General features: G+C 41.1%; 1 protein-coding gene across 2 annotated transcripts; it reads right to left on the bottom strand.

The window, feature by feature from the left end:
• Positions 1-858: 858 nt before the first annotated feature.
• Positions 859-22,882, bottom strand: LOC306780007 (glutamate receptor ionotropic, kainate 1; the record flags this gene model as incomplete). Of its 2 annotated transcripts, XM_079272164.1 has the most annotated exons (16): positions 22,771-22,882; positions 13,860-14,027; positions 13,474-13,731; positions 9,305-9,486; positions 8,780-8,833; positions 8,360-8,533; positions 7,551-7,694; positions 4,659-4,766; positions 4,107-4,148; positions 3,663-3,776; positions 3,374-3,577; positions 3,049-3,272; positions 2,468-2,586; positions 2,011-2,228; positions 1,274-1,499; positions 859-1,148 (listed from the first exon to the last, which is right to left on the bottom strand). In XM_079272164.1, the coding sequence occupies exons 1-16, from the start codon at positions 22,853-22,855 to the stop codon at positions 859-861; spliced, it is 2,610 nt and encodes an 869-aa protein (XP_079128290.1). In that variant the 5' UTR covers positions 22,856-22,882. The 2 variants fall into 2 exon arrangements, with proteins under 2 accessions (XP_079128290.1, XP_079128291.1); XM_079272165.1 differs by lacking the exon at positions 4,107-4,148.
• Between the last annotated feature and the right edge of the window lie 525 nt (positions 22,883-23,407).

Here is a 23,407-nt window from a genome sequence, read left to right as displayed (position 1 = left end):
TTGTCACAATTATAGAACTTGCATCCAGTAAAGGAAAAGGTTGTTCATGCAGAGATAGGGAGCAATCAACACCAAAACAACCAGAAATTAAAAGTTAAAGGATGTAATGTTCTCACGTAACTTTAGTCATTCTGAAACAATTCCAACATGACGAAAAATACACATGCATTTTTATGAACGTCATATGATACAAAAGCAACAAAAAAGTATCGACAGTAAGCAACTGATGGCCTGAGTGTCAAGCAACTTGAATGCAACTCTGTGGGAACAGTCATTCATAAACAAAGTGGAAACAACCGCCCCTTGAATAAATCAAGATTTCTTTTTAAATACATGAGTACATACAAAAGCGGTAAGAAGTACTGTTAAGTCAAAGTTTCTGTGCGCTATAAATATGAAAATTGCAAACATTTTATAACAGAATACTCTCAAACCTACTGCAGTTGTTGAAATGAACGTGGCAAACATGGCTCAAAAGATAACACTTACCATCACTTACCCTCATTATCATGGCATTAAAATTACTTTTTTTTCCACATAAAAACAATTATACAGTTTTTTGCAAAAAACAGCAAGGCCAAGAAGGTCAGGTGTGAAGATGTCAGAAGTCAACAACCATCCGTCATCAAAAAAAAGGGTTTCAAATGTATTCTTCCAATTAAGACTAAATTGTTCATGTGCTAAAACACAATTTTGTGTTAAAAAGTATTTCTGTTTTGATTGTTACAATGCCATTCAACACATTCAGACATCAAAGTTCTGTTGGCCCTGTGATTACTGTCGTCCTCTGTAGAGAACAATGACAACGGGAATGTGCAGCAGGGCTCATGACAGTCTTCGATTGAGTCCCCTGGTGTGTTAATACTTCTTGTGCCATTCACACTGACCGACACTCACCTCCTCAATGTCCAAGTTTTTTCTGGATTTGTAAATAAACTCTCCGATTGCTACAAAAACTGAGAGGACTAGTCCAGCTGCCAGGACAATAAAGATTCCCCCTATGTTCTCCACACCCAGAGCACTGGCCTCTTTGCTGTCCTCCTCTGGGCAGCCATTCCCTCTCCACCATTTCTCCTTCATCATGTGCAGCTTTCCTTCCTCCTGCAGCTGCAAGATGGCGATGGTGATCTTGTCTCTGTAAGGGGAGCCTACAGCAGGATAAAAAACATGATTACCGCCATTACCAGCGTCATAACATTTGGGTTTGCTGTTTAGATATGGCGTATTATTGGTTATCTTTGTTACTGTGTAGTTTGTCATTCATCTCTCTTACCAATCGGGGTTCCCACTCCATAGCCCTTTGAGTCTATCAAGCCTCCAATCTGTGTGAGATTGCAGTTACGCTGGCTGATGTACTCAATGCTGGTCGATTCCATCAGAAGAGCGTAGTCTGTGGTGAGAACCTTCTGAATCCCCTCCCGGTTGTTTTTCACCAAAGCCGTGTTTTTTCTACTGCTCATGAATGCCCACATTTTCTCATAAGTTGAGATCTTAGATTTCTGTTGAATCAGAATTAATGTAAGTTTGAAAACGATGCACTTTGATGGTCAGCACTACAAACAACAAACAAAAACACAGAGGTTTAGACAAAATAGATGATATTGATACATGGTCAGTGGTTGAAGCTTGTTTCTAATATTTCAAATGAAAGAAGACTATCTGCTGTCTGGAGTAATCATCCTGATGCATGGCAGGAGATGGGATGTGACAAGTGTATACAAATCTGCCCAAGTACATTTAATGTTCTCTGTACATTCAGATAAACTCGTTGTGCTACAAACAAAACCATAAATCCTTGAATTTTTTGTGGAATAATTGGCCATAAGCTTTTATAACTCTGCGTGTATGAGGACATTTCAAAGACACTAACCTTTAACCCATGTTACTGTAGTGACTGAGGACTCAAGGCTAAAACGTCAGGTTTATCAAAATCAAAACGGATGTTTTTGTTTGCATCCCTCTGCCCATTGCTGGACAGTTACTTTACTGTTCAGTGAAAAGCAGAATTACCTTAAAAAAGGTCATGGTTGAGCCGTCTCTTACGGCACCATACTCTATTTTGGTTTGCTTGGCCAAGTCATCTGCAGAGTCGATTGGTGAATCCATTCTGTCCACAGTGAGGAAGGCAGCCAAGTTGGCGGTGTAAGAGGAGATTATGATCAATGTAAAGAACCACCATATTCCACCGACTATCCTTGTAGAGAGGGCTTTAGGCATCAGTTCGGATCCTGTAAGACAACAACGCAAGGTGCATTATGAACTCTACAAACAAACACATTACCAGACAATAACAATACGTTATCTATGAATAAATAGACATGACACCGACAATCCTTTTTTTTTTCCAGACACACCACAAACATCAAAGTGATGGTTGAGGGTGCTCTACCGAAGGGAAACTACTTCCAGGTATGAACACAGCATGATGACATAACACAATACAAATTGCAGTATAGTGGGCCAATACCTTGCTGCATAAGTGCTCCAACTCCAAACCAGACACTGTTTATTAGAGTGAAGTTGTTTTCAACCACATCTGAGTCTGGGTTGCAGGGGTGGGGGTTGTACCACTCATAAGGAGTGAACCTGGAGGTAAAGAAGTCACAATTAGTGATGCAAATAAAACACCATCACTTGATCATGACACCAAATGTATGCCTGTGGCAACAGCTGATGTTTACTCATCTCTACCTGCATTAACTCTATTTTTCCAAATCATCTTAACGACATAATGGAAACCAGCAAAAAACATTCTGAATCAATTCTGACCAAGGACACAGAAACATTACTGTGGTGAGTTACTGCAGCGGTGTGCAACGGAACTTGAGGTACTTGTTGTAGCCAAACTGAATGGTTGACTGTAAATGAATTCAAATGGCCTATTGCATCCAGGAAGTAAACATTTTTCACCAAAGTGAAATGTTGTTTTTAGCTAACAGTGTTGCCTAAAGTGCAACAAAATTCAATAAACATAGAAACCTAATTATATCTGAAGTAATAGATTTATATTTATTTACACATTGATAAGAAATTGCGTTCTGCTTTTACCTGGCGATAACAAACAGCACGCAGCTGACACCGAGGCAGGCCAGTAGCACATACATCCAGATATCAGGAGACAGTGGGTTGAGGAAGGAGAACACTCCTGGATTGGTGCCATTGGGTTTGTGGTAGAGGATGCTGATGCCCAGTGTCATGAAGGGCTTGGAGAAATCGATCACCTTTTCCCTCACATACGTGATAGTGAGAGGGGCCACGGCGAGGTCAGCCACCTGATACGGAACAAAAACATCATGCAGAGTTTCAGTTGAAGAGAGATGATTCCGCTGATCGCTCGGATGTTCTCTAATTTAAAATAGCGATAGGTACTCACATGGTCAATGAGTTCTCGCACCATGCCATTCCACTCCCCCTTGTCATTCTGAGCTCCATATTTTCCGTCGGTTACCAGCTTTACCTCATAGGAGAAGCCCAAAATGTTGGAGAGCTCTTTGAGCAGGTCCAGGCAGTAGCCCTCAAAGCGATCATTTCCATACAGGGGCTTATCAGATTTCTTATACATGACATAAGGATTTTCCTGGAACAATGCGCATAACAGACTTCATTAGTTTCATCAGCACATTCCTGATCAAATGCTGCCTGATGATTCTTTTAGTTCATACCAGAATAGTTGTGACAATGAGGGTCCTGTTGGCCATTGAGTCCGTCACATTTGCGGATGAGTCCTTGTTGCTTTCTGTTAAATTAAGGCCTGTTTGGGAGTTCCACACGCCAATCTGTTAGGGATAAGATATTCAAAGAAACACACTCAAAGATCCATAGTTGCCCAAGTCACCTTCACATCATCACAACAAGGAATGCAAAGAAGGGAAAAGAAACAAGTAATAAGAAGCAGACAAATTACAGTGGAAGAACAAACAGAGGTTTGAGAGTGGGGTCGGGGAAAAAGGAAAAGAATATAGACAAATATATAACTTGAAATTCCATGTCCCACCACGACCTAAAACTTGTCTTTTTTTTAAAAAAAAGGGAGACATCACAGAGGACAGCAAGGAGTAAATAGTGTCGATATTTCTTCAGTCTGCTCGGGAAGCTAAAGTACAGACCTTTTTCCACACTTTATTCAGGCGGTTGTTGCCCGCGATTGTCTTGCAGAAATAATAAAGAAAAATCATTTTAATTACAGAGCTCTGAACTTAAAGGGAGAAACAGAAAACAATGATGGTGAAAAAGAAATGTGGAAAATAATAACTCCTCTGGTCACAGCTCTTATTTCAGTTTAATTTCAATCTTTACTTCCAACCGTGTTGTCTTAAGTTCAATTTCTTTGTAGTGCAAAGGCCTGTTTGTGACCTGACAAAATCAAGAGCGGCATTGTCAACGTTTTCAAAGGAACATCCACAAACTTTTGACCTTAAAATGACAGCTACAACTATTTGCAAAAAGTTCCTTTTTGGGGTATAATTAGTGCTCTAGATGTCAAAACACTGTATACTTTTCCACAGACAAGTCATCTTCCTGCAATTTTAGGAAAAAAAAGGAGTTGACATTGAATACCAGTCGCTCTGTTTGTTTGTTTGCCGTACTCTGTTCAGCTCTGTTGGATGTCTACAACAACAGCATGTACTGACAATACAGACATGGGTCAGATAGTTCACCTTCTCCAAGCCATCTTCCTTCAGGCTGATGACATCTAAATCAAATTCTTTCCGCAGGCCGTCTGTCTTGTTTATAATTATTTGCCCCGTCAAGCCGTTCCACTGTGCCTGTGGCAAAGACAGCGCAGAAAAACAAAACCAATGAATCCCCTCAGTTTTGTTTTTATTGTCATAGACATGAATGCAAAGCAGAAGCCTGGAAAAAAATGAAAAGAGTTAGCAAAAGATGAATAATTGATGAGTGCTACAATAAGCGGAGAGCATTGACAGAGGCTAACTGCATCTTAATGGGCATTTTTGCGTCGGCTGGATCCTCAATGGAAATATGAAGTATCTCTGAGTATATAACACGCTGGACAGTGATGTGAACAGAGCAGGCAGGCACGGCCTCTGTCTGAGGGGGAGCAGCGGGTGGGCAGCAGAGCGCAGAGATATTTGAATGCGGTTCATAATGAAGTGAGCTCAGCTGAATAACAGTCAGGTTAAATCTCTGTTACAGAGAGAGGGCTTAGAGAAATGAGCTGCATCTCTAATTTGCACTGATGCAGGCAGCTGAGGAGACATTTTATGGGAAGAAATCAGTACACCTTCTGCAAATGTGCCCAGCCCGTGGCATTTCAAGATTTACATTTTTGCTGTTAGGTTTTACCAAAGAACAGCAGCCGATAATAATAGCCAAATACGTTTGGGAAATAAAGCCTGTATTTGGGAGTCGAGCTGTCTCCTTAAAGGACTTGTGTTGAGGCTCCCACTAGTGCAGCTCACTGTGTGTGTGCTCTCAGAACTGGACATTATTGGGGGCATGGAGTGACACAAACCAAATGCCATTGAACACATGGTACTTGCAAAGCTTCAATACAAATCATACCGGAACTCTCTGACTGAATAAATGACTTCTGGGGTAAGGGGGACACATGTTATTGGGTCTTTGGGTGAACTGGCCTTCGCTTATTGTAATATGTACTAATAATCTGGGTAAGTGTCCTGCAACACCATTCATTAGATTTTACAAAATACTCCAAATTCATTCTACTTTCTCGCTATATCAGCCTGAAGGATTTATTTGTTAGAAATCAATTACAGGTGTATTAAGAGATGGCGAACGACGCTGAGCCTCATGTTTCATCATCTTGTTCTTTCAGCCTTTAAACTGAAACTTACATCAGTCAGATTGTATCTGAAAATAATTATATTTAATCTACTGGAACCAAAACAAATGCCCCCTGAGCCATTAATATGTGCAATATGCAGTATGTGGCAATGCACACACACACAAACATAAGACTCAAGATTAAACTTGATGCCGTCATGAGGAATGTTTCTCTTTTGTTCTCCATTTCTAATGCAAAGATCTTTTGCATCTATAGGAGGTTACAGGGTATCATTTGGTGAAGTTGATCTTTGATTAGACCGCTTCACAGTCTTATCGCACACATCTGTGAGGCCTTCTTAACCTAAGTCCAGATTTATTCATGTCATTAAGTCTCTTTTTAAATCCTTACCAATCAAAAGTGTGTCTGTGTCTCTGTGTCCATGTGTTGGTGTCATTACTGTACATGTAGTGATGACATGGATCTTCTCAGATTGGAGAATCCAGATGATAAAAAAGGATGAGAATGAGTTTGAACACACTGCTGAAAGCTAACTGATCATCCATGAATATACTGCACGGACCATCAGGCCTATATACTCCTCCTTCACAAACAAACATGCTCCGCATGTTCATTGGTAGATTTAAGAAAATAGTCCAAATGCACAAAGCTGACCCTTATTATCTTGAGCTGTTAGTTCTTCGTGAAACTTTCTCTGCCAAACTTAACTACCAGTATTAAATATGTGATACAGCTGTAAGATACAGTCTGAAAGGACCATATGCATGTTTTAAACAATTTAACTGAAATTCTGTAAACTATGCTCCTGCTGATTATTTTCTAACGCTAACCACAGATTTTGAATGTATTCTCCAGCATCCAGGAAGCCACTAGTATCTGTAGAGTATTAGGTTCACCTGACCATGACTTTCTGTAAGTGATCCACCACAGTGAACAGCATGTCTGATTTGATTGTTGTCAAAGTTACATTATAATTGTCTGGTAATATAGTGCAGACTTAAATCAGTCATACCTGCCGACCACACTGTAACAGACACAAGAAGGAGAATCGTGTAAAATCCACGTAACTCATTGTATATAATAAATACACCGATTTAAGAAAACGTTAACGCCAAGTCAAACTTTAGCACAATGTTGGGTTATATGAGCAGCATGATCCCTACAAATAAAACTCTCATGGACGTAGAAAACAAAGTCAGCATTTTATCATTGAAAGACATTGGTGGTGGTGAGAAGTCTGTGGATACGTTGAACATGTGAGTCTCATGAGTAAAGACACTTGGCAGGTATGCTACCTCTCAACAGTATTACCAAGCAATGATAACTAATAAAGTAAGCATCGACAAGATGTTTACTGTGATAGTCCAGATAGAATTTATTTATTTAAATTTATTTATTATACTATATTGATCCCGGAAGGGGAAATTTGTCTCTGCATTTGACCCATCCCTGTATATAGGGAGCAGTGGGCTGCCAATGACAGGCGCCCAGGGAGCCGGGGGTTCAGTGTCTTGCTCAGGGACACTTCGACACGTGACACGTCCCAGTCGGGGATCGAACCGTTGACCCTGCGGTTACCAGACAGCCCTCTACGGTCGCCCCAAAGTCATGGTTCCTACAAGTTCATAACATCTGTTTCAATATTCATCAGATCTCCGAACTCTATGGTTTCTGCTCCTGCAGCCAGAGAAATTAAATAAAGGTATAGCAGGCTGTGAAATGGATGGATGGATGGAAGAAGAGGGGCAGGTGGTGTCACACATTCATAAACCAAACTCACGTCTCTGAGCAGGCTGATGAAGCGTGATCCAAAGCGCCAGGGTTTATGTCGGTGGCATTGAAGGGAGCTGACAGTGATTTGGGAGGTCCGTTGCGAGGCAGCAGCCACCATGTAGACGGCATCGTACATCAGAGCTGCTTCCGTCTGAAAGACAAACGTGGCCGTCAGCGTCCATCGGCGGGGATCCCGTTATGCACTTATCACATGAGGACTGTTGATGTAGATGCACAGCACCATATGGTTTCTCAAAGCAGAGCCGGCTTTACAAACTGCACGGAAAACAACCGAACAGGAGACACAACCAGCCACGGTGAGCACAATATGGGGAGCAATTTTATTCAAAATACCTTCCTGATTGTACACACAATCAGAGAGCAACATGGGGGACTGCTGCGTTCTGACTCAAGTGTGGGTGATGAGGGGCTTTGTAAAGGTCTCGAGCAGTTTCCCAAAATAGGCTACGTGTTTAATCTCCCAGTGTCTGGATGTTGAGAATTACCTTATTTGATATTCGAGCATAGTTTTTGGTGCGGAAATCAACTTGGCTGATGACAAACAGGTTGTTTCCAACCTTGCTCAGCTGACAAGCTCAGACTCTCCATATATCTTCCATTTAATGTTTAGATTTTCATAGAATTAACGGACCTTCTTTGACCTTTTGAGCATGTTGCTTACATCAGGCTATATAAACAATCCCACTACCATGAGAGGACACAGTTTAGATGGGAGTCCCCACTGAGAAACACAGCCCCTGCACCTGGTGGACCTTTGGCATGCGGAACGAAAGGAGGAAAGTAAAGTCCACTCACTGTCATCATCCCCTCCATCATTCCAGTCTCTGCTTTGGAGGGAGACTGCAGTCGCTCCATGGCCCACCTCTCTACCACCGAGGCCACCTGTGGACTGTCTATGTTGAGCAGTCTGAACCCCGTCATGTTGACCCCACTGTAGCGGTACGGCTCCAGATCGAGGGAGAACAGGTCCTGTAGAAGTGTAGAATTAATGTGATTCTGACAAATTACCCCAACAAGAAGATGTGAGTTATTCAGCAAGGGTAACACAATGGAACAGTGTTATTATGTGCACATCCATTAGGTTCGTCATTCCTGTTTCAGGGAGAAACTCATGAGTCAAAGTTCCTGTGCACATGTATTAAAGAAAACAATCTTTGTTTTCGTTCTTGAGATGCAGAGATTTCCTGAAATGTGGCTCAATAACAGTATTCTTACCAGTGTGGTGAAGAAGAAGTGGTAATATTCAGTCATCATCCCCATGGACAAGATCTAAACAGAATAACAGACTATGCATTCATATTTCTCTCCAGGCAGCCTGTATAAATAATCTTTTATTTCCCTAACATGATCCAAACACATCTGTTACCAAGAGACTCTTGCAAATTACAAACCACACATTTTCTAAATTGCCTCATTTAGTATTGTTTGTATGGTCTGCATTGACAAGCATCCAAGTGAGTTGCTCATGTTAACGTAGTGTTTCCAATCAATCTTCTGTTTCTAAATGTGTATGTCTGGCTCAAAAAAAAAATCTCATCGGATTTCTGAAGGGGATAGAATGAGACTAATCTTGCACAGAAATTTAAACCAAAAGCAACGCAGAAACACCAAAAGAAGAATGGATTTCTGACAGAACATTGCATTTCAGGTGTCAAGTTATGAATTAAATCCTCAGAGCAATGACTTCTGCCTCGTGTGCAGTGTGCCGAGAGTGCCTATGCATATATGTTTGTTATTCACCTGCTTGAGAACATCGGCTGATGTTTGGTAAGAGCTGTCAAAGATGACGTAGAACTCCTTCCCCTTCTTCATCTCTTTCAACAGAGGACGGGCATCTTTGCTTCCTGTTGGCAGCTGGCGGATCTTGATTTTAATGCTGTATCTGGATGGAGCTTTGATCAACTCTTGCAAACGAATCAGTCCTTAAATTAAAAGCCAAGAAGGCCATTATTAGGCTCAACAAAAACATTCACAACAAACCCACCCTCTGGAGACATTTTACTTCCAAATAAAAAGGTTATTTTTTAGAAGAAATGCTGCGTAATTAATACATGAGCAGGGATGGGAACAGGTTTATCATTGTTGTATAATATATGTAGAGGCACTACAACAGTGTGACAGTTTGTATCAATATGACACAATTTATCTGAGAATATGGACGAAAAAACCTCGCAAAAACCCTGCTGAATTTAGTCTATCCTTAGTGCGACATCTTACCCGCACTCCCATGGCTTGCTATTTCCATTGTTCATCTGATAAACACCTTTTCTTGTCAACAAAAAACTTGAGGGCGTAGAGGGTTTAAGTCTTTAACATTGAACACAACATATAACATAATTATTTCATAATTACTTCGGTTAGTTCATTTATTTTGAATGCTTCCGTTTCGTCACTGTATTTTGAAAGTCTTAACCGGAAGTGGTAGCATCTTTTTTCCCTACGTTGACGCTAATTTGCCTAATATAATATCGCAGTTCATCGCTGTGACCACAAGAGGGCAGTAGGCACTCTCGATTACGCTCAGGTCAACTATCATCATGTCCACATAGTGTCCCGACTAAAAAGTTCCGATTTTTATTGTTGTATCCTGTGTTATCATATAGAGGATTCAACAAATATATCAACAAATGTAAGGCTACATTTTGTAAAAATCGATTATCGTCCCAAAATGCAGCACTGTATTTCACTGTCTTCACCGGAAGTGTTAGTATGCTTCTGAGTCTACATTTACGCCGTAAGATAATCAGTTCAAGGAAGAACCTTATTAGCGCAACATTACATTTGGTCTCCTGAATACGACCCCCACTGAAGAATGTGTAGCTGTAACCTCGTACAGTCAACTGTTGAGAATAATTAAAGAATATTCTTCTCTGTCGTTTCTGATTCCGTCAATTTGTCTGACTTTATTTTGAAAACATTCAACGGAAGTGCTAGCATACACTGTCATCTCATTATTAATGCTAGCTTAACGAATTTTATAGTACTCACTATGGCCACAGGAGGGCGACAAAACAGTTATTTCTAAAGGTCAGTCGCCAACTCCACCCAGCAGTAAGACAGTTACATGCCTAAAATGCTCTAAAATGCAACAGTATATTTAAACATTATTTCTCAATATGTAAATTGTGTAACATAAACGTTTGAACGTTTTGATCTATTGAATGTTACTTATTATTTCCTATGAACCCCTTAATTTATTTGCTCTTTATATAGATATGTGTTATGTTTAGCTGTGTAATGCTCCTACCTATGGTTTCTTGATCTGCAGTAGGAATTGTGGCTCAATGCTAAAATTTTCTTCCTGGAGGTCAAAAAGTTTTATCTTGTCTTATATTTCTGCAATTTAAATAGATATATGTATCATGACAGTTTACTGCCCTCCAGTGGTCACAATGAGGAATTGCAATATATTAAATTCGTCAAGCAAAGATTTTGTGGGCATGATAGTTACCCAAACTTCCGGCTTTCAAAATAAAATGTTCAACTGAGGCAGGCGTAGATACGAACTGCGACGGATGTTGCACTCATCACGTCTCGACCACGTCGTTGGAGCGTGATCGAGACGTTTGAAAGGTCTCTAAGGTGTGGAGTATGTTTGTCGCGCTAAACATCTCTATCATATGACAGTAATCGTCAACAATAAAGGCAGCTAGCTAAGTTGTCTCGGCCAAGCTTGTGTTTGACATATATTCATGATCCAGGAAAAGAACAAGCCGGAGTGTGCAGCCGCTGCTCCGTGCAGATAGCAATGACGCGGGACTTGACGGTGCAATGAAACTACAATATAGCCCCACTTTCTTATTCTCTCCAAATTACCTGTTGCATTACGTCCTCACCAACATGCACACAGTGAGAATATTAGTTATGTGACATTATAATCACAACATGTAACCGGATTTGAGACTGGAGTGAACACCTTGGACATCAAAACGCGTGCTGCTGTGAGTGTGGAGTGTGGCCTGCAGAGAGGATTTACAAAGTCAAAGAATAAGCTCTTTCAAAGGTAAGACATGTGCTCCATCACATCGCTGTCTGTGCTACAGTTTGGAGACTGGAAACTAATTCAGCTTGTTGCAAAGTTCGGGATGATTCAAAGCATATTAGCGCAGCAGGTTAACGTTGTAATGTGATTTTGCTGCATATTTGATGCTGAAGTTGGTGTGACGGTCTGTTGTTGTGTGCTTAGATTCTGTGAGTGGAGCTGTTAAAGGTGTTACAACTTTATACAATGAACATAATCATTTCTGGTGTAAGCGGGCTGCAAAAATCATAATTATTTTTGGGGATAGTGAAAAATCCCTCAGTCCAAAACACAATTCAAACCATCTATTGGCTTTACAATATCAATACCAAACGGTCGATGGAGATGCCAACTGAAGGATGAGAACATTTTTACAGCGTCCCTTTTATTTCATGATTTCTGATACCTTGCACAGAAACCGTGTCTATTAAAACCCTTTGGAGGAGAATGAATGAATGAATGAATAGTCAGCGTCGGAAATACACGAGGGCAAAGGGCAAAAATGCCCCTAAGAAATATAATTTTGCCCCTGATATCACTAGGAGGGGGACAAAAAATGCCCTCATAATTTCCTCTAATAATAATTATAATTGAATGAACTTGTCAAAAACATCGTAGCCTATGTGACCCAGTGCAGTTGCCATAGAACGGTTTTGATTTTCGCCTTGACTGATGTTGCGTGTGCGTGAAGAACCGAACTTTCTAAACAAATACATAAATGGAGCGCTTCTTAATCAGACCTGTGACTGCGGTCAACTCAGCAGACACTTAAATTGCAGTGCACCCAGCGTTGTATGCTGAAATTCACGGTAAACGCATTCAAACGGCGCAGATCGGGAGCGAGCGAAGGACTTTGAAAGCTAGCGGAAAGATTAACGTGAGACAACATCCGGTTTCTTCAGACAGACGAATATTCGGTTTTCAGAATAAGATGCCAACAAAGTATGCATATTGCATAATGGGAATTAGATTACATTAATTATATTCACATTAAGTATAAAACATGCTGCCTGCATCTCGTGAGTTAAAGGGAAAATACACCTAAATTGTGCGCAAAGTGTCTTTATTCTTTGATTTGAGGGTTGCTAATGAATAATACCTGACTGACAGTCAATTAAGATATTTTACTCAGCAAAAAACTCTGAACTGAATTTGGACCTTCAAATGGCACATTTTTTTTTAATTTTGAAGGTGCTATAAAAATGTTTTTCTCAAAAATTCCATACAATGACTCATGCATATGTTCAGGACAAAAAAGGGTAATATCACAATATTTGAGGTGCTACAAAAATATCTTTCTCAATAATTCCATACAATGACTGATGTATATGTAATCAAGGCATCGTTTACTTAATCATTGTTAATAGTTTTTTTTTAAATGTAATAATAACAATAAATAACCACAAATAAATAATAATTAAATTGAATATGATTGTCTGATTTATGTTTGTTTTTTGTTCAAAAAATCGAAGAAAACACTTTGAATCTGTAGACTACTGCCTAATAGTCTTATTGCCATTTGATGGCAATTGCTCATATACTGTAAGCCTAAATAAGTATATTTATTATTTTGAACAAAGGTTCAATGTTATTTAATTGAAAACAGTGGAGGTCCCTCCTGCCGACCTCCAGCAGACACTCTAGCGTTCAGGTTCCACACTGCTGTACAATACTTTGTCACACAATCAGCTCTCCACAAACATACACAGTATTGACACATGCACAAAAAATAACATCAAATGCACTCACATGGCCGTCAGATTTGTAAATACGTACGATATAATTAGACCGTAACGTGAGTGTGCTTCCTGCTATGTTTTTATCAATGATCACATATTTGGCTGCCAAAGTGTTTTAGTGCTTCACTGGTTTCACTGGTTTCACTCACCAGTTGCATCCTCATAGACCACTGTGACCGTCTTCCACTTGTAGTACTGCACTATGTCCAGCACAGCTTGGCTGATGGAGGTGTATTCCGGGTAGAGGTTGATGTAGAAGCTGTCTTTGTTGTCCACTGAGGGGTGTTTCCAGCGTGTCTGGATGTGAGGGACTTCCAGGGCGTTACAAATGGACTGCACCGCGCTGACGGATGAGCTGTGAGAGGGGCCAAATACTGCCCCGACGCCCAAAGCCAGCTGGTCGCAGGCTGATGTAATGAAACGGAAAGCGGAGAGAAAATGACCAACAGGAGAGACACTTGTGTCATAATAAACGATCTCTTTCATTGATTATTCAGCACAAAAAGCTTTCATAATTAAATGGGATCATCCTTACCTCTTCTTGAGCCCTCAAAACTGTCATATAGGTTAATTCTCTGGATGTCATAGGTCAATGTGGTGTTTGGCATTAAGGTCCGGTTCCTGTTTATGTTGGTAACAGCAAATTTAAAGGCCAGTTCTTCAACACTAATCGGCTCATTCTCAAGCGTCTCAAAGATGCCGCCTGCAAGAAGAGAAGAAAACAGTGTTGGTGTGAGAGTAACAGTCCGATCACGCTGAAGTAATATCAGAGAAACTGTTGGTAGAATGACTTCTCTCAGCTTCACCTCCGTTATAGCGTGTGAAGGTTACCACAACTGAACTCTGACAGTTGCATAATGTGGCCCAATGTTCTCTGTTACTTCGACCACATAATGCTACTAAGGAGCCTGCTGGAGTTGACAGGATGTTAATCTGATATGGAGAAAAGCTTGACCTTTACTGACTTCGCCCAATTTACATGGCCTCAATTTCACCAGCTGACACGATGGCGTATGTGGTGATTCGGCGAGGTAGACGAGGTTCCTCACAGTCGGCTCATTAGAGAGCAGCTTCACAGCTAATGTATGAAGGACTTAACATTATCTTGGCAGACGTTTAAAAACATACCATGCCATGTGTGTCTCCCGTCTCCTTTGCAACAGTAAGTCAACGGATGAACCGCTGCGCTCATTCACCTCACAAAGTCATGTTTCCAGTCTTTTTTTAATTTACTGCTCTAGACAACAATCGCCTTCGATGAACTCAAACTTAAACGTGTTCCCGTCAGCTTGTGATTGATAGTATCGTATATAGCGAAGCCTCAAAACATAATGTAATTGTGAAGGAGTTTTTCTGGTCAGGCTGCCAAAACACTGTTGCTATGGAAGGCGGAACCCTAATATGTTACCCTCTAAAGACATTATGTTTTCTTCTCCACAGGTTTCTATTTAACTGATTAGTTTCTGGACTAACTTTTCTATTATGTGGATGCTTGTGAAACATTTTGGTTCTCTAACAGAAGTGAAATACTTCTGCCACTTGATTGGACCAAAGATTCTTTTCACTGTAAAATGTGGTGGTCAGTCTGTCATAATCCAACCTTTGCTTTAACCGTTCACTGGTATAAAAAACTCGGACAGACCTAACCTCCGAGGTGTCACTGTTTCTAGAGAAGCTGGTTCATTGTCCCTTTTCTTAAATATCGCAGTGTAAGAGAAGAAAGACTGGGAGGTTGGAGTGGATTAACATCAACATCATCCACTCCTCTCATGTGACACCTGCACTTTATATATTGTAAGACTAACAATGTTTCATTTGCTAAAACATAATCACCAGCCGTGCCAAAGGGATTTCCTTGTCATGTTTGTCTCTATAGTAATTCTAGAGCACGAGTTTAACATGCCGACATGGAAACCTGATACTCTTGTGTGCATTACATTTAAGAGTGCAACTATTCCTTCTCCTTACTAACGTTTTAAAATCCAACAATCAGTTTACAATAGATATGATTTCTGTCAATTGACTAATCAATTAATCGACTTATAATGTCAGCAAATCCTTACAGACTAATGGTTTAAGATGATCAGATGTATGATATTATATGAATATTAATGACGACCGAATAGCCTAATTGAAAAGGCACCAAACAGTAATCTCAAGTATCAACCTTTTATAAAGTAAGGAATGACAGAAATTATGTCTGCTACCTTATCGGCCTCTTTATACAAAACTCTTGACAATGCCATTTCACATTTTCCCGCTACATAGGACGACGCAGTAAAACCTGACAAATGCAAACTGTCAAAATTTACAAGATACATTTCTCTTTTAAGCACAACCGTGTTCAGCTGGCTGTGTGTGCCAGGGCCACAGGATGGGGATCGTGTCAGAGTTGAGGAGATGATTGTAAAAACCGTCCAAACTCCATCCGTCCACTGCGCTGCTCCAGAAAGACGACGGCTCGAGCATAGCCATGGCTGGCAATATGGATATATATATATATATATTACTCCAGCCGGGGCCCAAGCTCTACATTCAATGTTTCACATTTCAGTTACATAAAGCGCAGCAGGAAGAGCGTTGGGATTAAGGCCAGAGAAACGTTGGATTGTCACCACCTGCATACAGGGCGGGCAGGCCCGTGTGAGATTCAGTGTTCTTATCCCTGCTGAAAATGCCCCTGCATGTCAATTTCACCCGAGCCTTTCAAATGTAAATGATTTCAAACATCTGGGCCTTAAGTGATAGCTTTTCTCAAATAATACATTCGAGGTTAAAGGTTTGTTCTCGCCATGTTCATATTCATGAGCGCATATTGAAACAAGGACAGTCGGGGGTTAGTCAGTTTCTTTATCCTTTAAACAAATCAGAAATGAACGTTGAACATTTTGTTGTAGAAAAAATCATGTGTATGCTACAAACTGAAGGTACTTTTAAAAAGCTCAAAGTTGTTAATCCAATTAACCATGAACACAAATCGTGAAGATACCATTTTAATGCTACAATAGTTTACAAATGACCTCACTTCAATAGAGAGGCTACAGATGGCAATAGGTCATTGCACTCCCTAACACTGTTTGAAGACTTGCCTGCAAAATTGTGATTGATTTTGGAAGGAGAAACGGCCTTTAAAAAGCTCCCCTTGAGACCTTGATTGTGAATGACCTTTTTCTTTGGTGTCGCATAGCCTGAAACCCCAAACTGAGAAAGCCTTGTCTGGACTCCCTGGTCACTAAAAGCATGCTTGAAAGGGCCAATCCTAATTACGGTTACCGAGCCTCAGTGAGCAGCTGCTAGGTCCCTTTGAAGTCTTGAATTCTTTCCACTGAAATATGACATTTTCAAATTTGCAGAGGACATTTATTTCATCTCACTTTATCGTGTATGCGTTTTGAATATAAAAGGGGAAATAAACATGAGTTTTTGACCAGACGGTCTTGATGCAGCAAATGCCTCAGTGCTTAATGATTCAACAACAAAGTAATCCTAGTGGCCGCATCACAGCATCGTTTCCAATCAAGCATTTTGTTTTCCACATACAGGGCTTTCAAAGTAGATGGTGCAGTTTGTGTGAAGGGCAACAATAGCTGCTGCAATTTAGATTTCCTGATTTAGATCTTTGTAGCTGACCTCTAATCACACTCATAATAACATGCATCCATCATGATGCAACAGCTGAAAATGCAGCCAAAAATATGCACCGTATCTGCAAAAGTCTATTACATGGCAAATGATATAAATGAACAAACGGGGAAAAATGAAAAAGGTAAATATGAGACTCGCCACAAATGATAAGAAGTTATCTTATGAATTCAGCATTTATTGGTAGCTTTTATTGGATCGCTGTAACAGGCCATTTATTTAACGCCACCTTCAGCAAGAAAGGACTGTAACCTCATTGACAATCCTACAGTGGGTCTATAAGCTTAAGAGATAAATAAAAACAGACATATTAGCAGCTGTCAGACAGTGGCAGCATCCACTCACGTCTGGGTAGGCCACTGCATTCAAACAGACGTGTAATTGCTTGAAAGGTTTTATAATTGTGTGTGATGATGAGCAATATAAACTATTCAGACACACAACCTTCAATTTCAGCAAAATACATAATCTATTTCATTGTACTGCTGACTTATTCATTTTCTCTTTGAAGCTGGGTGGAAAGGCGCATCCTACGGTGAAAGAAAACAAATGTATCTCTCCTCACTTGCACCTGAAGAAGAGATGTTAAATCTGTGTGATTGCAGATTGACTGCAGCTCAGCATGCAGAGCACTGGTCCGAGCAATCAGTGCTGGTCCACATCAGCAAAACACTTCTAGGAAGTATTTATCGTGTTTAAAGTAACTGAGCTCTTATTAACGCACATTATTAATACACCACCTGACCTGAGATGATGTTACACTGTGTAAGTGAGTTCCTGTGCCATTTAGGCAGACATTTGTACACCTTTGTGTTAGAAGAGATATTCGCACACTTGGATCTATGCAGTATTTTCACTTTATTTGAGCTTAAATAATTAAAGCACCTTAAAAATCCTACAATTGCTTAAGGCTGTTTTCATATTATTTATGATTGATTCGTACCTACTTGAGCTAGAGCTGGGAGGGGAGCTCGTTGGTGGCCGGGCCTTGAGAGAGGGCTCGGCTGGGCTCAGGCTAAAAAATCGACATGGAGCCGCTGCCCTGTGGGCTCCTGTCTGTGAGGTCTTCAACTCCCACCTCCATTAGAATCTTCCGTGCATCCCGAGGGAGGCTGGGGGCATCTGAGTGCAAGTGTAGTGTGAAGGTCATCTGTGCTTGTCGTGGCGGCAACCTAAGAAGGAGGCCGTCAAGATTGCCTCAGGGAGGAGAGGGAGGAGAGCCGAGTTGGAAGCAAAGCTAACCCTGCTAGAACCTAAGGCTGCTACACTACCCAGCATGCTCCTGGCTATCTGATGTCCAATCGCAGAAAAATAAGTTGGATGAAGGCAGCGAGAGGTCAGTGACTGTTGAGTCCACATCTTCACAGAGACCTGGCTCCATCATTCATTCCGGATCAAACTGCACTTGACAGGCGGACAGCAGGACAGAGTGCAGGACTCCGGTGGGAGGTGGACTCTGTGTTTACATCATGATGCTTGGTGCTCAAACACAGTCAGAGTTGATGGACAATGTTTTCCTCATGTTGAATTTTTTTTGTTGCTGCTGTTTATATTCCTTATGATGCAAATTCAAAAAATGCACTACAGGAACGTACTGCTGTTTTGGTTTATCATGTGTTTGAATTTCATTGTGCATCCCTGTGTTGCATAATGGCAATTAACGAACCTTGAATAAAGAAGGAGTCCTTTGTGGCTTGGCTGGCCCAGGGGTCTCCAGACGCAACACTTTGAGGAGCTCTTAAATCAACACGTCCTCCGTGAAGGAGGCAGAGACTCAGGGAAGACTTGGGAGGAAATCCACATCCATGGCAGACCTGGCAGAGGTCGGTGAGGTAGTCAAAAAGCTCTTCAGTGGCAAGGCGCCAGGGGTGGATGAGATTTGCTCTGAGATGCTGAAGGCTCTGGACATTGTTAAGCTGTCTTGGCTGACCGCATCTTCAGTTTCACATGGAGGTTGGGTACAGTGCTTGTGGAGTGGCAAACTGGGGTGGTGGTTTTTTGAAAAGACCAGAGAGTGTGCTCCAATTATCTGTGTATCGCACTGCTCAGCCTCCTCGGGAAAGTTATTCTAAGGTAACGTAAAGGAGGTTCCGACTAAATGTCGAACCTCAGATCCAGTAAGAAGCAATACAGATTGCGTCCTGGCCGTGGAACAGTGACCCAGTGGAAGTGGATCAGCTCTTTACCCTCTCAGGGCTGTTTGAGGAGTCCTGGGAGTTTACCAATCCAGTCCACATGTATTTTGTGGACTTGCAGGAGGCTTACAGCCGTGTCCCACGTGGAGTACTGTGGGGCGTTCCGCAGTGATTACGGCTTACCGTGGTCGTTTCTACCAGCCATTAGGTCCTTAAAGTGAGAGCTGTCTCCGTATATTCAGCACAAAGTCAAACACATTTCCAGTTGGTGTTGGCATTTTCCAGGGGTGTCCCTCGTCACCAATTCTCTTTGTCTTCTTCTAGACAGGATCTCATGGTGCAGCTAGGGGGGAGGAGAGTGTCTGGTTTGGGGACCTCAACCTACGTCGGGATGAGGGTCAGTACTTTCAAGTCTGAGGCCATGGTTCTCTGCCGGAAAGAACTGGGAATTGTACCTTCCGGGTTGGGAGTAAGTCACTGCCCCCAGTGACTGAGTTCAAGTATTCTCTGGGTTTTGATCACGAGTGAGGCGATTCAGTGCGGCGTCAGCAATGATGCAGGTGTTGTACCGGACCGTTGTGGACAAGAGGGAGCTGAGTCAAAGGTATATCAAGAGCTGTCCATCTATGTTCTGACCCTCACTTATAGTCATGAGCTTTGGGTGGTGAACGAAAGAATGAGATTTGGGATACAAGCGGCCGAAATGAGCTACCTTTGAAGGGTGACTGGGCTCGGCCTTATAGATAGGGTTAGGAGCTCAGACATCTGGAGGGAACTCGGAGTGGAGCAGCTGCTCTATTACGTCGAGAAATTGATCCTGGCTTTTGTGCCATGATGCTGTGGCCTGTAAACAATCCTGTCTGAACACACGGTTTTTAGCAGTGCTATGTGGTCATTTTTCTCAAAAAATGGGTCATGGGATCATGGCACTCTGCACTTTTCCATTCTGCACTGTCACTTTTCATGGAGTTAGACAAACCAATCCTGTAAATGGGATTGGTTTTCAATACTGATGCCAAGACAATAGGGTATAAGGATTTCACACTTTCATACTTTCAGATGACACATGGATCAATGCACTCACTCTATATACTATAGATATTACTAAGCAAATAAACAAATGCACAAGAAAGTTGGAGGTATCTTGGATCATTTATACTTCAGTAAATACAAGTTTGAGCTTGTGCAGAGGTGCAGGTAAAACTAATGTTGAAGCAGAAATCACTAGACAAGCAGTTTATTGTGCATTGTTGAAGAAGAATGCAGTCATCCATTTGCAGTCCTTAAAAGTATAATAAAATAAAATTAACGATGTATGAATGTATGAACCTGCATATTAAAGCCCAGCTTTGTCTCCAATGAAAAAACGTCTTCCTTGTAATTGCAGAGTTCACTCTTTCTGATCAGGGCTTTATGATCAATGCAATTTATAATGAAAGGTGGAATGGGAATTCTTGCTATAGCTACCATTAATTACTTTCCAATATAATTTTCAGGATCACTGAGCTTCCGTCTCATCTTTAATAGGCCAGACAATGCTGTGGGTTGATGCATGCTAGGAGGTCACAAAAACAAAAGATTCTGCTTGTGCTGCAGGCAAATACTGATAAAGCCTTCATCGTTGCTTTTTATAGATGTCTGTTCCTTCCTTTAGGGCTCAGAGCAAGAGAAATAACAGAGTTCAGATTTAGGCAGCTGGGTGGACCTTTTTTAATCCAGAAACCCAAAGTAAGAGGTTAATATTAAGGAACTGATCTGTAGGCCCTGATTCTAATCCGTGATTTTGTGACTCTGTGCAATTATCACATGAAGGAGAGTCTTTTAAGGCAGAGGAACACAATGACGTAGTGTTTTGCTTTCTCCCCTCTCCCCATCCTGGGCCAGTTCCCAGTGAGACTCCCCACCCCCACCTCAACAACACCACCAGCACCACTCCAACCTGGGCTCATGCCAGACTGTGAATGAATGAGGAGGTCCTAACCAGTCTAATATCTTCGTTTGATGTGGACCACTGAGGTTCCTCTGTTTATAGGATCGCTGCTTGCGACCCAAAAACAAAACATTTACACTGAAAGAATAAAAATCATGTTTAATAATCTGTATCAAATCCACCTAATTTAGGAATCAGGACTTTAAAAAACAGCACGATAGAGTAGAGGCCAAGCCACAAGCTGCTGCTTCTGTGCACTCCCCAACGATGAGATTTGGTTGCTGCTTAAGTACCATATTTGAGGAAGAGACTTTCTGCATAAAGAAGATTATTGTTTGTTGTTTAAGAGCTTGAGGGAGAAGATGTACCATTATTACCAACCCCAGTGGAAAGAGTGGAAGCCAGTCACAATCTGATGGCAGCACTTGCCAAGACAGAGAAATGCTAATTGAACGAAGCCACACACCATATGGGAGAGATTATGATGTGTGCGGGTCATGAAGAGAATGGTGAAGATTAGGTGGCCTCGGAGAGTGATAGATGATTTAGAGATTAACAATATAGAGAACAGATCGGGACTGATAGAACAGGGAGATGACACTGGCCTATTAGCCTTGAAAGTTATGCAACGGCACAAATCTGAATTTTGAAGTCTTTACAAGTAGAAGGAATTTGGAAAAATAGTGACTGGCCTTGGGCATTGAACGGAGCAGAAAGTTCTAAGGCTGAATTTAGAAAGTCATTTTTGTGATGCAATCTTCTAACCCAGCGGTTCCCAAACTTTTTAGGCCACGCACCCCCTTCTACATCCCGACCGGGTTCACGCACCCCCAACCCCCCCCCCCCCCCCCCCCACACACACACACCTTAAAAAAAAAAAAGCAACAGAGCCGCATAAAAATCGGACGAATGAGAGAACAGTTTGCTCGCGCGTGGCGTTTGTTTACAAGATAAAAAACACAAAAACTCTTCCTGCACCGTGCCTTCGAAAAGGTAACGTCTCTAATGCCTCTTGTTGTTCTGTGTGGACTACCTAGCACTCTATCCCCAGTGTACCTCCATTGTGAAAAACAAATCTAACAATGAAACTCACTGTACAAAAGATCACAACATGTCTAGTCTCTGAAGGATTCTTTTTATATATATATATATATAAGATTACTGTTGAATAACATAGGCATGCACTTGTATGTCCATTAGGATAGTTACAGGATACTGATAATGTGATTGCATCATCCAGTGACAAGAGTATATGTCACACAGCAACATACATACACATGTACAACTAAAACACATCGCAAATGTATCGTGAACACAGTGATTCTTTATTTTAAGTTTTGCTTGATATTGCCAGAACTTAAAGGTTATCCTGCTTCCATTAACTGACCTACAACACCTGACCTGCACAATTGCTATGACTGGATATCCTTGCATGACTTCAACATGTATGATTTCTGCATTTATTACCCTCGCTGTCTCTAATTTAAATACAGTATCTATTTGTTCATCTTTAGAGAGAAGCAATGCTACTGTGGGATATTGGAAATAACGTATGATAATGCCAACTTTTGTTCTTTTTTATTACATACATAAAGACAGGTAGAGTAGGCTATCCATCCCAAAATGAAATGGCCCTCAACTCAGGTCTTGCAATCGTATCATTGAATATTGACAAAAAGCATATAGTGGCAGTATTTATATTAATGACATAAAAGAAATCTGACAAATTTACTACTTACCAATTCTCAGGACCTGCTGCGAAGTGAGCCAGAACTCTGCTATAAAGTACAGCAGTGCAAATAACAGTCCCTTCCTTTTCGCCATGGTCCTCTCTCCAGAGTCGAATTTAACATTGATATCAGTTTTTCTGCCCTTGGTAATTCATGCGGATAACTTGCCAGTCCTTGTATCCATAACGAAAATATACTGACAACCGACCCACATCCATCCCTCACACATTGTGAGGAAAAAACAACAACAAAAACACACTCCAGCTGCCCCTGATCAAAAGAACTCCAGTTTTCCCATTCTAAAATCCTGAATGTGCCAGTAAGGTTTTGCTCCCCATGTTCAACTCTCCACACATCCCTCTTATCATGTTTATTTTCTCGTGCACACTTGAATAGTGACTGCAATAGCTGCAACTGAGGAGGAGGACCGTGCGCTGGTCTCCTCCTGTCAAGCTTGCATGAATAGAAATTGGCATTTCTGATTACCGCTTTCAAAATAAAATGTGAATTTAGTTGTGTTATTTCCCTTTACCTACTTAGTCATTATGTCCACATTACTAGTAATTGTTGCTTTTTTTGTAAATGGAAATCTACCATACAATATTGCCGCAATATTGATATTGAGATATTTGGTAAAACTAATTGT

Source organism: Melanostigma gelatinosum (assembly GCF_949748355.1).
Source record: "Melanostigma gelatinosum genome assembly, chromosome: 7".
In the NCBI taxonomy this organism is placed as follows: domain Eukaryota; kingdom Metazoa; phylum Chordata; class Actinopteri; order Perciformes; family Zoarcidae; genus Melanostigma; species Melanostigma gelatinosum.
The sequence above is the reverse complement of the archived record's forward strand: the minus strand, read 5'-3'. Positions and strand labels throughout refer to the sequence as shown.